The 15,431-nt window shown below is 35.5% G+C and overlaps 1 protein-coding gene across 1 annotated transcript in view; it reads right to left on the reverse strand.

The window, feature by feature from the left end:
* The window catches only part of cpne7 (copine VII), a 251,789-nt gene extending 238,070 nt beyond the window's left edge, over nucleotides 1-13,719 (reverse strand). The window contains exons 1-2 of the mRNA XM_028809797.2: nucleotides 13,624-13,719; nucleotides 9,081-9,872 (exon numbers count right to left, since the gene is read on the reverse strand). Coding sequence (XP_028665630.1) covers nucleotides 9,081-9,257 — 177 coding nt within the window. The 5' untranslated portion in view covers nucleotides 9,258-9,872; nucleotides 13,624-13,719. The remainder of the gene's footprint in view (nucleotides 1-9,080; nucleotides 9,873-13,623) is intronic.
* Between the last annotated feature and the right edge of the window lie 1,712 nt (nucleotides 13,720-15,431).

Genomic DNA, 15,431 nt, shown 5'->3' on the forward strand with positions numbered 1-15,431 from the left:
GGTCAAGGTTCTGCTTACTTATCTGAGCTTATAATTACTTATAAACCAGAGTGCACAGCCTACAGATCTCAACATGCCAGCCTACTTAAGATTCCAAGGATTAATAAAGTAGCAGTGAGAGGTCAAGCTTTTAGTTACAGAGCTCCAAAGCTGTGGAATGATCTGCCTGGCACTATAAGAGGTGCCCCTTGACTCTCAGCTTTTAGACTCACTACTTTAGTCTAGCATACCCTGACTAGAGCTGCCAATTAGCTGTGAATGCTGCATTTCAGTTTGTTAGTCATTTATATAGAAATATATATAATAAAAATATTTATAAACTGATACTAACCCTTCTCTATTCTGTTTCTCTTTTCAGTATTTAGATATGGCACTTGGTACCACTGCTCTACTGCCAGGCGGCTTTCTTGCGTATGGAGAAGTGATCTTGGATAAAGGGGCACTGGAATCATCAGGGCTAGGTGGCCTCCAGGACTGTGACTTTGTTTTTGACTTTTTGTTTTGCAATTTTAATCTCCTCGATTGTCATGTGACCACAGTTCACCAATTAATTAATGGACATATATTGTTGGTTTCCATTTATGCTAATAACTTTCTGTATTGTTCTCCGTGTTTTAATAAATTGTATTAGTATGAGTTCTGTATTCAGAACCTATACTTGTATTTTAACATGTATATTTGTGTTTTAACTGAAAACTAACAAATCATGCTTTGAAAATTTCACAAGAATAAAAGCGTTATTGAATTGATGATGAGGGAGAGAAGAACATCACACTTTACAGTAAGAAAGGAGATTATTTTAATAAGTATTGGCTTGTGAGAGGACTCAATATTAGAATTGTCACATATTTAGTATGGGATGTTATTATAGTCACTTACAACAGCATGAATATTTACAATACAAAGTGTAACATGAACAAGTTAGCAGAACATATTGAATAAGAAGGGAAATGCAGGGCACATGTAAGTCAGTATATGTGAAGTGTGGCCATCAGGTAATGTAGTATACAAATGTCTATAATAATTGTCAGAAAATGCAATTTGTTGCATAAACGTTATTGTCAGGGAAAATATTTCTCTGTGTGTAACCTGCAAGTTCTTGTACATTGAACCTAGGTTTTGATGTAACTCTGGATAATGTAGTGCACAACTGGCCATGGGTTAAAACAGGGCATGGCAAATAAACTCTGATGTTATTATTTGTCATTGTGACTTGGTGATAGTCATACAATATGCTAAACAAATGAGGAATTGCCTACGCCATAATATAAAGGAAATAACTTGTTTTGAGTTGTCAGTGTTATGGAATCCCTGTTTTTTTTCCGTCATAATGTTTCTTGTTGTCTGGCAGTTTGCTGCTGCTCTTCAGAAAGGTTGTGTGTGTAATCTGTTTTTAGTTCACTCTATAGATGCAAGACTTGCTGTCGCTGATCTTCGGATAATGTCGCTCTGTGGTTTGTCATACGTTGTCTTTGCTGTTCTAAGGCCTGTGCTGGTTGGTCTGGTGTGATATAGATGTTTCTGCTTCTGTGCGTTGGTGTGAGTATGTAGGCCGGCAAGTCTGTTTCTGTTGGCCGCAGCTAGGCTGTATGCGCCTTTTCATTTCATCGGGAGGCTTACATTGAGGTGAAGGAAAAAGGAGGTGTAAAATGGTAGTGTCATAATGCAGTTTCGGTCAGTAATAAAGTATGCACCAAATAAACAGTCAAATACCACAATAGATAATTGGTCACATTGAAGAATTGAAGACTTGAAGATAAGCCTATGACCTAAAGGAACATGGATTCCTCGCTATTGTTGTGGAGGGATATAGTAGTTGTGGCAACCGTTATTTATATCAAGCACAGACAGACACAAGCGAAATATAAGGATTGTTCAGTGTTCTGCACCTGCATTCAGTGAAGAGTGCTATACAGAAAATAACTTGTCATTGTTGTTATATAATGACTTAAAATTCACAATTCTAAAATATGACTGAGTGTCAAATATATGTGCAAATATATCTGTAAAAACTTAAGAAATTCATTAAATGGTGTAGGCACCAGCTCCCGATCATCCTAGATCCAGAAATAAACGAACAAATGTAATCGCATGCAGTTCTCCTGAAAACATTCAGAAGACCTGTTTTAATATCTATGGTTGAATCATAATACAATCCAAATACATAAGAAAAGATATTTAATTCATTCTTTTTTACTACTGTGGAAGCAGCATAACAAACATTATTAAGTCTCATCTACTTGAATATAATTTACACTTCAATCAACTGCTATTTAGCACCTTCCATTTGTGAACACTATCTTGAAGCTCTTCACGAGTGGAGTCTTTTGCAGTGACACACATTTATTCAATGGAAGCTTACTGTAAGAAGCGTGCTCATGATCGCACTCTCAGTGAGCCGGTAGTGGAGTCAAGCCTGCATGATTTCTAGACAAGCTCTCCTGCTATGTGATTTCAATGCTTCCTTGCTTATGAGACTAATTTGTGTAAACAGTGCATGTTTGTCCCTCTTGGACATTTCATCCATCATGAAATATTTCATTGGTGACATTTTTTTAATATATCATCTTCAAAAATTTCTAGAGTTGGTAACCTTGAATAAAAGAGAAAAGTCATCATCGGATAACATAAGTTGAGGAATTTCAGTTTCCCAGCCCCTGTGTCTCTGAGTTAGATTACGTGTATTGAAGAATGTTATGTTCTGTTATTTTCAAGTATAAAAATTGGATAATTCATGCTAATAAGGAACATGCAATAACAACAATAAACTTAGCTTTGGTTGTATCTCATACCACGTTATATGGCATTATAATCTTTCAGCTGTAAACTAATGCACATCTTATGTCAGCATTTTTGCCTAAAGTCTGTTATGCAGCAATCCAAAATATGCGTTAAATCAGATAAGTACTACTCGGCAAAAGGAAAAAAAAATTATGATTGTCACTTCTCACTGCTTAAACTACAGATTTGATTTTAGGTTCAGTAGATTGTCTTCTGCGGTGGGTTGGCACCCTGCCCAGGATTGGTTCCTGCCTTGTGCCCTGTGTTGGCTGGGATTGGCTCCAGCAGACCCCCGTGACCCTGTGTTCGGATTCAACGGGTTGGAAAATGGATGGATGGATGGATAGATTGTCTTGACAGCTGAACAAAATTCAATTCAAAGAAGTAAAGGGGAATTTCCATATCCAGAAATTAATTTAACGCACTAGTTTGCAGAGTCTGCACTGTTTTGTTCACAAAGCTGCAATGTAGAAGAGACCTTGGGCATCAGAGCTCAATGAAGGCAACCTGCAAATCTGTCACAAAGAAACTAATATTGGAGACTTTACGGTTTTAAATTATATAAGCAGAAATCAGTACTTGGAAATCCTAAGCTTGACAAATTTAATTTAAAGAGGTCAGTACTGGAGATCTGAGGACATGCAGTGCATTATGGTTTATAGCCTCAGTCTTAATATTTGAGATTTTTGTCAATAATTTTAATTCGTGGTGTAAAGTTTTTATGCAATGATTTAAACGGCATGCAATTGCTAGGAAACCCAAAAGAGAAGCAGCCAAATCTTCAGCAGAGAGTGTATTACATTCAGCAGCCTTGAAATCCCTGCTCTGAAAATGTTACATAAGCCAGACTATTCAAGGAGTAAATTGGTGACAGGATACAGCCTTTCGATAAGTGAGGGAGAAAGGATATGAGCTGGTATGTCAGCAAAGTAATGCAGTATATTCATTTCCTGAACCTGCTTATTACCACTCAGCATCACGGGAACAGAAACCTGTCCCTACATTGAGCACAAGTCAGGAGCCAGCCCTGGATGCTGTGGCAGCCCTGTGGGGCACATTCAGACAGACACCTTCCTCAGACCAGTTTAGAGCAATCAAACATTCTAACATTATGTCATTGTATTACGTACACAGAGGAACCTAACTTGAAAAAAAGGAAATGTGCACAAAGGATCTATCTATCGTATTGTTTTATTAATGTTAAATGTGCTCATTCGTGGCAACTGGAGGTTAAATTTTCAGAAAATTAAAGTCTAGTGGTAAAAAGTGAGTAGAAAGGCCTGGAAGTTGTAAATGATTTATACATGTTATGGACTGATGTCTGTTAATATGATTGCAATTTTAATACAATTTGTAAATAAAGATCTGTTTAATATCTAAAAAATGCTATCTATCTATCTATCTATCTATCTATCTATCTATCTATCTATCTATCTATCTATCTATCTATCTATCTATCTATCTATCTATCTATCTATCTATCTATCTATCTATCTATCTATCTATCTATCTATCTATCTATTTACATTCACTGGGAACACCATACTAAACTGGGTAGGACCTCCATTTGCTCTTAAAAGTGCCTCAATTCTTCGTGTCATGGATTCTATAAGAAACATTTGTTTGGGGTTCTGGTCCATTGCATTACTCTGTTTCTTGTGGATTTTTCAGCTGCACATTCATGCATCATCCATTCTAGCACATCCCAAAGATATTCTGTTGGAATCAGATACAGTGACTGAGAAGGCAACAGAAGAACCACCGGAGAACTTTTGCTTTGTGACATGGTTGATTATCATGCTGTAACCATTACAAAATGGGTAAGATGTAGCCATGAAGTGATGCACATGGTCAGCATCAATACTCAAACAGATATTCAAGCAATGATTGATTGGTATTAATGGGCCCAAAGTGGATCCAGAAAACATTCTTCACACCATTACACCACCAGCAGCAACCTGAACTGTTGACACTAAGCAGATTGGATGCATGGACTCATGCTGTTGGTGCCAACCCTACCATCTGTGTGCCTCAGCAGAAATTGAAATTTATAGGACAAGGCTCGGTTTTTATAGTCTTCACCTGTCCAGTTTTGATGAGCCTGTGCTAACTGCAGCCGCAGCTGTTTGTTCTGGGCTACAGGAGTGGAACCCGACATTATCTTCTGCAGTTACAGTTTATCCGCTTCAAGGTTTGATGTGTTGAGCAGTCTGAGAAGCTTTTCAGCTCACCACAGATGTAGAAAGTGATTATCTCAATCACCATAGCCTTTCTGTCCGCTCTAACCAGTCTGCCATTCTCCTTTTACTTCTCTCATGAACTAGGCATTTCTGTCTGCAAAACTGCTACTCGCTGGATATTTTTTGCTTTTTCGCACAATTCTGAATATTCTGAGATTAGCAGTTAGAGAAATACTCACACCAGCCAGTAGGACACCAACATTCACACCACAGTAGAAATCACTAAAAAATTTTCCCCATTCTTTAGTCTAATGAGAACATTGACTGAAGCATTTGATATGTACATTATCTACATGACTTTATGCATTGCACTGCTTCAACTTGACTGACTGATTAGATAAATGAATGGATTAGCAGGTGCATAGGCGTTCCAAATAATTGGCTCAGTCTATCTATCTATCTATCTATCTATCTATCTATCTATCTATCTATCTATCTATCTATCTATCTATCTATCTATCTATCTATCTATCTATCTATCTATCTATCTATCTATCTATCTATCTATCTATCTATCTATCTATCTATCTATCTATCTATCTATCTATCTATCTATCCTACAAGTGCTGTAATTTTATCATTATGCCATCCCCATTTGCCAATCAATTCAAGAAAGAACAGAAAAATAAAAAATTAATTACATGACTGTGATAACACTTGGCTCACATTGTATTACTGTAAGCCTGATTGCTACATTTATGCAACAAATACTATGAGTATTTCATTGCCCAGAGTATTTAAATGTCTACATATCATTTAAAGTCTATAAGCATTTTGTGCTTATTGACTTTAACTAAGTAGCAATGTTAAATCTCTGATAAACCTGAAATTTAAACTTTTCCAGTAAGGGATTTCATTTTAGATAAAAAAAAAAAAAATCATAAACACTTCTTGAAATCTCAGATATAATAGGATGTTGTTAAAAATTTCAGTAGTTATTTAAAGTCTTTGCCCAGCAATGACTTTGACACTCTGGTTTATTCTGTCCACAATGAAACCCTAGCTAGCGTTCATTAATTATGTTCAGAGCAGACTTAGCTGTCATATAAATCTCTAAGCCACATTAGTGCTGTCTTAGATTTGAGCAACCATACGTGAAAGATACTCACTTATAGAGAGAAAACAATTGTGTGTCTTCTCTTATAGTAACATGACAGTTACAGTGAAAACACCTTCAATAAGTCTTATAAGGGCATCTCAATCTATTTGTCTAGTTCAGCCCTATGGGAAAAAAATAGAAATTCCTGTTACATCTCACTACAGTATATGTTCTAGTCTCCATGATGAACCCATCTATGATCGATTTTGCTCTCTATAGGGTCCCAAGGAGTCTGGGACATTTCAGACAGTATAAAGATAGGGCAGGAATCTGTCCTTGCAGACAGCCATGCTGAAAGCACAGTTATTCACACATACATCCACATTCAATCCTGGCCCGTTTTCAGATGACAGTTAACTTGGCCTCCATGAGTTTGGGATTCTGGTGGAAACTAGATTATGTAGAAAAAAATGCATTTACAGTAGATGCATGAGCTACACAAATGAAGGTCTTTGAGGAAGCATCGTGAACCACTGTGCCACCCCGTTAAGGAGACTCATAAAAGGAAAAAACTATTCACTGACATGTCCTTAAGTTTGAGGCTGTTATTCTTATTGCTAAATCCAAATACGTTTAGTTATTTTCAAAACCTGTTAAAAATTCATTGTACTAGTGAGTCAGCCTGAAAATGAAACCAACAAGTCAAATGTAGGATCATTTTGGGAATGAGAAGTAAGACCTTTTACGGGCTATACCTGAGCACATATATTCACATATCGTAGTCATCTGAGATACTGGGAGCCTTATAATCATCGGATGGAAAGATTCTGTCATCAGACTAGTCAGCCCAGCACAGTCTCTACTATAAACTGCCCAGGAGGCATTGATTTTCTTTTTTCTAAGAACACCATCAAAATGTTTTGTGGACCTGAGTAGATCAGCATTACTGAGACCTTCACCTTTCTTTAATTTCAAATATTATATGATGGGCACAGGTTGCAGGTCATGTTGTTGGCTTGTTTTGTATCTCATTATTTTTTGGCAGAAATTAAGGAAAAATTAAATAATTAATTTGTATGAGTCTTAAATAGCAAGTCCGTTAAAATTAAGGCAAAGGAGTTAATTAACAACAAATACTGGTCACTAATTAAGAAAAGGGTTAGAATGAGAACCTGAAGCCACAGTAGCCCTTCCAGGACTGGAGCTGAAGACCCTTGGCATAGACTCTACTGTAGAATGCCGAGAAGGAGGTGGAAAGCCAATTGGATGAGGTCTGCAGGACAGTTGTTGTGTCAGACTTTTGTCTTTGACTTTCTCTCTCATAATTAAACATTAATTAAACACCCCCCCCCCCCCCCACACACACACACACACAAAGAACCTGAGTTTTTCCAGGAATGCTGCTGACAGGTGTTTTTTGTTTTCCTCTTCTCCATTGTCCATTGGCTGTAACTCAACAATTCATTAATGGACAGATATTGTTGGGGTCCATTTATGTTATGTTTCAAACCACTTTGTTTTGCTGTATGTTCAAACAAATCTGTCTTTATGTGTACTAATTCCGTAATTTGTAATTAGTAAAATATTTTTATATTTAAATAATTTATATTTGGATTTCACCTGAGAACTTTCCTCAGCACTCTGCTCCTGTTCTCAGCAAAGAGTGCTATAGAAAAGTAAACTGAATTAAGATGAATTGAACAAATAATGACGACAGGAAAATGAAAGCTTAAGAACACTCTGAAAATATGGTAGTCATCCTGCTACCCTTTCAAACTTTGAATCTTATAAAATTCACTTTTAAAGCATACTTTTATTAAAATAATTTCAAAAACTGAATGCTAAATGTCAACATTGGAGTCCAGCTAAAAACCATCACTGTATAAATCAATCTCTGGCATAACCTTAATAGCATTAAGAAGACATTATAATAATTTTACAGCCATGGTGATGATACTGTTTCTTTCACTTTCAAAAGCTTAAGTTGTTTACAATTCTGCTTCTAAAAAGACAACAATTCTGTAAACCTATGTCAAAATGTAATTCATTACTCAATTTCACATTTTAAATTAAACCAGTATAATATGCTGAATTGGTTTAACTTTTATGTTTTTACGCTTAGAATTACATTTGTTTAATTTTGACTTTGTTTTTCACAAATGGCAGCGTTTCTACGCTGAGCAGAAAGAGTACAATTCTGGAAAATGATCCTACCGACAATAATCCAGTGGCTCTGCTGACTAATCAAAGCTTTCAGCAGTCCTGTGTATTGCTGTTAGAAATCCATAACTCAACAATGAGACTAATTGGAGTGGAGGTGGGGAGGTACGGGTTTGGGCTGTGATCGGCTTTGCTGGGGCACTGAATAGAACATTTGAATTACATGTAAGCAACTACTTTTCTAGTCAGTGTATTGTCTAGTACAAAATTTTATTGCTTTTTGTTAAGGCATTTCATCATCACTACTGTCTGAAGAAAACTTAAATCTTAGTAAAACCTACATTGAAAAAGCAGTGTATTATTTTCACATCATAATTAATCGATAATTGAACATGAGTTGTTAGTTTGAGTCTTTAGATACGGTCAATAGAGCAGACTGTCTGTGCAGCCATAGATTTATTTACTAGGAACCAAAAATGACAGGCTTTTATAGGAAGCCAAATGAATTTACCATCTGTGCGTCCCTGTTATAAATGGTCTCAGCTTTTTTATGCTTCTTTCTACTACCCCTTTTTTTTACTCATTATAACTTTAACATGGACATCATTCACATGCCTAGTCTGCTTGTAAATTGTTTATTTTTCTCAAGACGTTTGGGGTGTAAATACTTCAGAGTTTTTAAAATATATCTTTACACTTGACATGAAGTCACCCACTGACATGTACATTCAATACAAAATGAGCATAAATCTCTAAATTAAGAGGTACTTATATGTCATTTAATGCCGACAGAGTCACAATTTATTAGCATTTCAGTACAGATACATCAATAATTCAGATTATTTTCAAGGATCACTTACCTCTGTCCACTGCCCCTGAGCTTGCACCAGCAGAACCACACTTGGATCAGATTTGTTTAAGGTATCCCGATCTAATAATGATTTACATGAGACCCTAAGTTCCACTTTGCAAACACAAGCTGTGGGAACAACTCCAATAGGTGCAGATGGAGATGCTAAATCTTGAATTTCATTCATCTTGGATTTACTATGTCTTCAGTTGGAAAGACCAGCTGTCAAATAAAGTCTTTTTAAGGTCCAGATTAAAAAAAGTAAATAAATGTCCCTTATACACAGATGCAGTAATTTTATAGTTAACTACTTGGTGTTTCCAAAGTTGTTCAACAGCAAGAGGTAAACATTATTATCATTTTTCTTAATATGACTTGAGATCCTGAAATTGGATGGATCCTTTCTGAAATACAAGGCAGTTTTTACTGAAATATTTCCAATTTGAAATAATAGATTTATTTGAAAGCGATTTTGATAAATGCAGTCCTGACTTCATTGCATGGCTTCTCCTTTAGGTCTGTTTAAAAAAATATTTAGCTGAAGAAATATTTGAATTGAGAAACGAACATCAAAATGTAATGAGCTGTCAGAACACCTGTCGTTAGTTTTCATACGACTTTCTGCATTTCCATAAAGTTGGACATATTCATCAAATCAAATGTGAATCCATTGAGCAGCAGACTTCTGTGCAATTTGTGAGATAAATGAGACCTCTGATAAACATTAATAGAAGAATGAAGAGCAGGTTTTGTGATACCAGTAGCTTTAACTCAAAAGGCACCTGGTCAAAAGAAACCAACCCTAAAGAAAAAAGACAACAGCAATAGCATATTGGTTAACTTTCATAATTAATTAATGGTAAACCATTACACTCAAGTTCTTCTACAGTGTTGCTCAACAGATAGCAATAAATTAAAGGATGGGAACAGTTCAATTTTGAACTTGCATAATTCCCTAAAATGAAAAAAAAAAATTTAGAAATACTGAATTGTTCTGGTCTTTGCTGAAAATGTAATATAAAAACTGGGCTCTTTAAAAGAATGACAACTGTTTTATTTTTTGTTTTTGTTTTTCTTTTCTCTAAATGACATGAAGATTAACGCTTTATATTACCACTTCTAGGCTGTTGCCCTTTTCCTTTTCCAGTAGGACTATTAATGAAAAATAAATAAATACAGAGACTGGTAGTTACAATAATGAACAGAAAATGTTTGTTCCTTTTATTTAGAAACACAGCTACAAAAGGCCTTTGTAGTTTGCCTTTCAAAAGGATGATAATGTCAACTCAAGGAATGAAGTAATGTTTATGTTGATCTGGTGTTGTACATTTTGCAGTGCCGAAATGATTGACAGTTATGAAGAAAAGAAAAAATATTTCACATTAAGATGAAAAGCATACCAACTAATATGTTAACATCCTGTAAAAGATGTCAACTGTTTTACATATTTGCAGTGTTTCAAAGACATCAACAAAATATACAAATATAGGACATGTCCGTAGCATAGCTATGTTAATCTATGTGACCTGAAAACTGCAGCATCCTAGCGAGTTTATAATTGCATAATATAACTATTGCAAGTCCGGCTCAGATAAAAAAAGAAACCTGGCATTCATTGTTTGAATCTTTAACATCAGAGAAGAAGGGGTAGTTGAATTCTTTTCATAAACTATATGTTTAATATGCAAAGCAACATTGTGCTATGAAAGCTGGCAATAGAAAGGCCCATTCATTTATAAGCTGTTTATCCGGTTCCAGGTTGCAGGGAGTTACTGTCTGTCCCTGTAGCACTAAATACAAGCATGGACCCAACTCTAGATAGGGCATCACTTCGTCACAGTAGAAACCTATGCATACAGTATATTCACCTACGGGGCCAATTTTGAGTTAACCAATTAACCTAATACACATGGCCTCGGGATATTGGAGAAAAAACAGAACACAGAAAACAACAATACAGACATATGGGGACAATGTGCATACTACACAACAGACAGCACCCAGGTGAGGGATTTGAAAAAGGATATTTATGTTTTATTTAAAAACTTTGAAAGACCTGAATACATAAAAAAGTTATAACTACAAATTAATAAAGCAATTAAGAATATGAGATCAGATGCAATTTTTAGATCTTACCATTACATCTGTACTTGGATAGAGATCTTAAGCAGGAGAGTGACTTCAATCTATATTTAAAGAAGTAGGCTGTGATTGAAATAAGTATCACAGGTGAAAAGTGAATGGTAAACTAAGATCATGTATTTCAGAAATAAAGAGCTCCATCATTATGATATACAAGGTAACATTTTTGTAGTGTTCCATCACAACTCTTTAATAGACTACCTATTGTCTTTGTAAATTCAACTAATTGTGATGTGTATCCATAGATTTCTAATTGCACTGTTAAACGGAATATTAGGAACCAATTATAGCAGGAAAAAGGCAACCTAAGTGTATAATGTCATTACATGAAATTAACAGAAATCATTATTTTGTTAATTATTTTTGTCCTGCTTAAAACTATCTAATTAAACGAACGGCTGATTTGTCAGTTGAGGCGTTACGAAAGCGTTCAAACTGCATTCAGCACCGACTCCTGCGGACAGCTCCCAGGGAGCTCCACACCAGAGGCGTACACTCAGTAGCAATCGCTCACTTTTAAAGTTATTTTACGCAGGGACAATTAATATTACACTTCTAATGTTGTACTTTCTTGTAATGAAATCGGAGAAACTGACAAACTTAATAATGGAAACCTTTGAAATTGCCCGAGTACCACTGTAGGCACAATTCTGAATTATTAAAATTGTTTTTAGATTTGTTTAGTCGCAGGCAGAGAATGCAAAAAAACAAAATCCCATTAAGAAAACGCGCATCCAATGCTTGGGAAATTAAAATTGCCACCAATCACTGATAACAGCCGTTATTATTTATGGGAATATTACATTTCATTAAACAGCGACACATATTAAAGCCTACAAGGAGTGTTTTATTTTTTTATTAAACTATTTGCAAATGAATTACAATGATATTTATAATGAAACAACAAAAAGCTCATCTGCGGACCATTCAGCCCAAGAAATGCAAGATTTATTTAGGCATTTAAGATTTTTTTTCCCACTGATATAAAGACATTTGTTGTTACATGTAAACAAACGCAAAGATTTCCAGATATAACAGAAGTTTAACAGAAATAAAGCTGTTCAGTAATTATAAAACTACTTTACTACTATAAGCTAAAATAGAGCTCTTAGAGGTCATTCTATTTTTTATTTCTTTGAAAATTACTCTTTGACTTGTGTGTAACTTCTGTTGTAAGCGTATAAAAAAATAACATGCATGGTATTACGCTGCAAATGCAGAAGATGATAAATTTAAAAATGATTAGAGGAAGATGTCGACACCTGAATACACGCAAAACACAATTTTAATGTAAAATAAGCACATGGGTTGATCATTTTAAATTAATATTTGTGCATGTTTGCATGTTAGTTCAATTAGAAGTACATTGACTTTATCAGTTAGGAAATAACATTATTGAGAATGCTAGAAACATGCATTAAATAAAAGTGTGTAAGTGCTTTAATTCAAAGTAGCAGACCCAAATTTTCGCACCTACATATGAGATAATATTGCATCATTACGAAGGCATGCAGCCATGGTGAAAGGCTCTCAAATAAAGTGTGCGGTTTATACCAATTAATGCTCAGGGTGACCTGCCTGCGTTAAAACTTTAATGCTTCTAGAGTCGGTTGTGGAGAAGAAAAGCATCATCAGCACATATACAGTTGTTGAGATACATCATTGCTTTGGACTGTGGTTATGCATCCTTTTACAGGATACAATGAACATTTGCTTTTATGTTGTGCTTGTGCTGATCACCATTCATTCTCATGCTCGGGCTACTTATTTTTCAAACCGCATCATTATCTAGTCACCAACACTGTGCAAAATTTAGAAACAGAGGCCCAAACAGTTACGAAAAAAACATAGTATCACATGGCAACTTCTCTCAAATGTTGAACTGCTTCCAACACCATTTTAAAACTCTGTCTGCAAGATAAAACAGTACGGAATATAATTTAACACTTGCCAGCATAAATAACATTTGTATTACAGACCTAAATATTGACCTGCTCAGGTGTTAAACACATGCCTGTACCTCAAGAATTTACCAATGCAGACTAAAGGAAAACTGTGCAATCAAAAACCTGTTACTATGAAGCAACTTGCATCTCTCAACGTTACTGTTGAAAAAGAGTCTGGTAGAGAATGTTTGATTAGGTGAGATCAGTCTCAAAAAGGAATTATCAAGAACTAGTACAGCAAGAGTTGACACGTATACTATTTTGAAAGCACGGAAACTGAGAAAACAGAGACAGTATATGTAATAACTGTGTTCTGCAGCACCATAGGGATTAAGCATCCAACACTTTTCATTACGATTTTTTGTAAATGTCAAAATTAATATCAGCAGAGTAACAGTACATGCAGACTTAATCATAAGGCGCTTTATCGGGATTTTTTGTCCGTATTCTAAAGCTAAGGCTTACCAGTAATTGTCTCCGATGCAACTTGTTCGTATTCTTTAAGCGCTTCTTGCACAGCCCTCTAGTTTCCACACAAACTCGGTAATAGAAAGCGAGCGAGCGAGCGCGAGCGGCGGAGTGAGTGAGTGAGGGAGCGAGAGAGAGAGCGAGAGAGAGAGAGAGAGAGAGACCAGTGAGATAAAAATGACAGTCTTTGTTCACATCGTGTTCAGCCTGCAATGCAAGCTTTCGTTGACAGAGGGAGACATAAAAAAGCACCCTAACGATCAAAAGATGTGCCTAAATCGAACCTTGAAATTCTCTTTGCACAGCTGTAGTTTCAGAATAAATGACAAATAAATGCGTACATCTTCTAAGTGAGATACGTGTTATTATAGAGGTCCCAAAATGCATAAGTACGGACATTTTTACTGCCTCCGTGTAAATGAAATCTGACATCTTATCAAAGTCTTGAATAAGGCTGATGACCGTAAATCAAGATAGATAGATAGATAGATAGATAGATAGATAGATAGATAGATAGATAGATAGATAGATAGATAGATAGATAGATAGATAGATAGATAGATAGATAGAACACTTGCTTAACTTAACCGCTCTGTATCTTCGTTGTATAATCAGTTTGAACTACCTGACCCGTATAACCAGGTTACTTGCAGTACAGAGGCGCATTTAACACGTGTTACTATTCAATGTTCTTTACTGTCAATCATGCAGACATAATATATATATATATATATATATATATATATATATATATATATATATATATATATATATATATATATATATATATCAAAATAAACGTGGTTTATTAAGTGTTTATATAAGATGTAGCGAAAATAATCGGTTAAAAACATATACCGTTATGCAGGTGTGTAGGTGTAGTTGCACTCTTGCTCGCACTAAAACCACTGTATTGGGCTGACTCCAAAAACTGAAAGGCGCCACTGCAGGTAGTTTTAATAATCAATCCGTTTATATAATTTATATTTAGTAATTTTGTATACTCCGTACTGTATTTAAGGGAAGGGAAGCGGGTGTTGTGTCGTTTACTTTTATTTTCCTTAGTCTATCATCTTTAAAAAACGTATTTTTATTTTACACTTTCAAGCATTTTAATTAGCAGAAAAAATCATTTTAACTCTGTTCCACCATTCTGTTTTTGTTTCTGAGGTTAGTAATGTGTTTCTTAAAATGATGAAATATAACTGAGCGTAGATCTCATTAACAACATGATATAAAGCTGCCTTGGCTAAGGGCGGCTCATCCGCGATTATTTAAGTTGACAAACAGGCGAGTAAGGCCCCCTGCTGGTGATTGAGGAGAATGCACAGGTCGGGAAAACCGTCGACAGTTACTTTTTGTTGACTACCTTGCTGCCTTATGAACTGAACATCCTTTGTTCAGCGCCATAATCCGTCCTCGTCTGTGTGGTGAGTTAGGCAGTTCTCTCCATGTCTGAATATTTTGTTTTTCCTCACTGTGTTCTAGTTTTCCTCAGATATTCCAAAGACTTTCAGGTTACATTTCTAATTTGGCTCCACGTGAACATTAGGGTAGATGTATGGCTGTGTGAGCCCTGTAGTGACTAGTGAACTGGCATCATGTCCAGAGTTTTTTTCTGCCTTAAAGTGAATGTTTTCTTAATATGCTGTCATTCCTCAATCCTAAATTAGACCAAACTGGTTGAGAATGTTGTGCTCCCATCATTTGATTTTTGCTTTTTGCTATAATAATTGTCTCTACAAAGTCTAAATACATTTGATATTAGTAAAGGAAATAATTGTCATCTCTTTACGTTGTGATTG

Source organism: Erpetoichthys calabaricus, chromosome 9 (genome assembly GCF_900747795.2).
Source record: "Erpetoichthys calabaricus chromosome 9, fErpCal1.3, whole genome shotgun sequence".
In the NCBI taxonomy this organism is placed as follows: domain Eukaryota; kingdom Metazoa; phylum Chordata; class Cladistia; order Polypteriformes; family Polypteridae; genus Erpetoichthys; species Erpetoichthys calabaricus.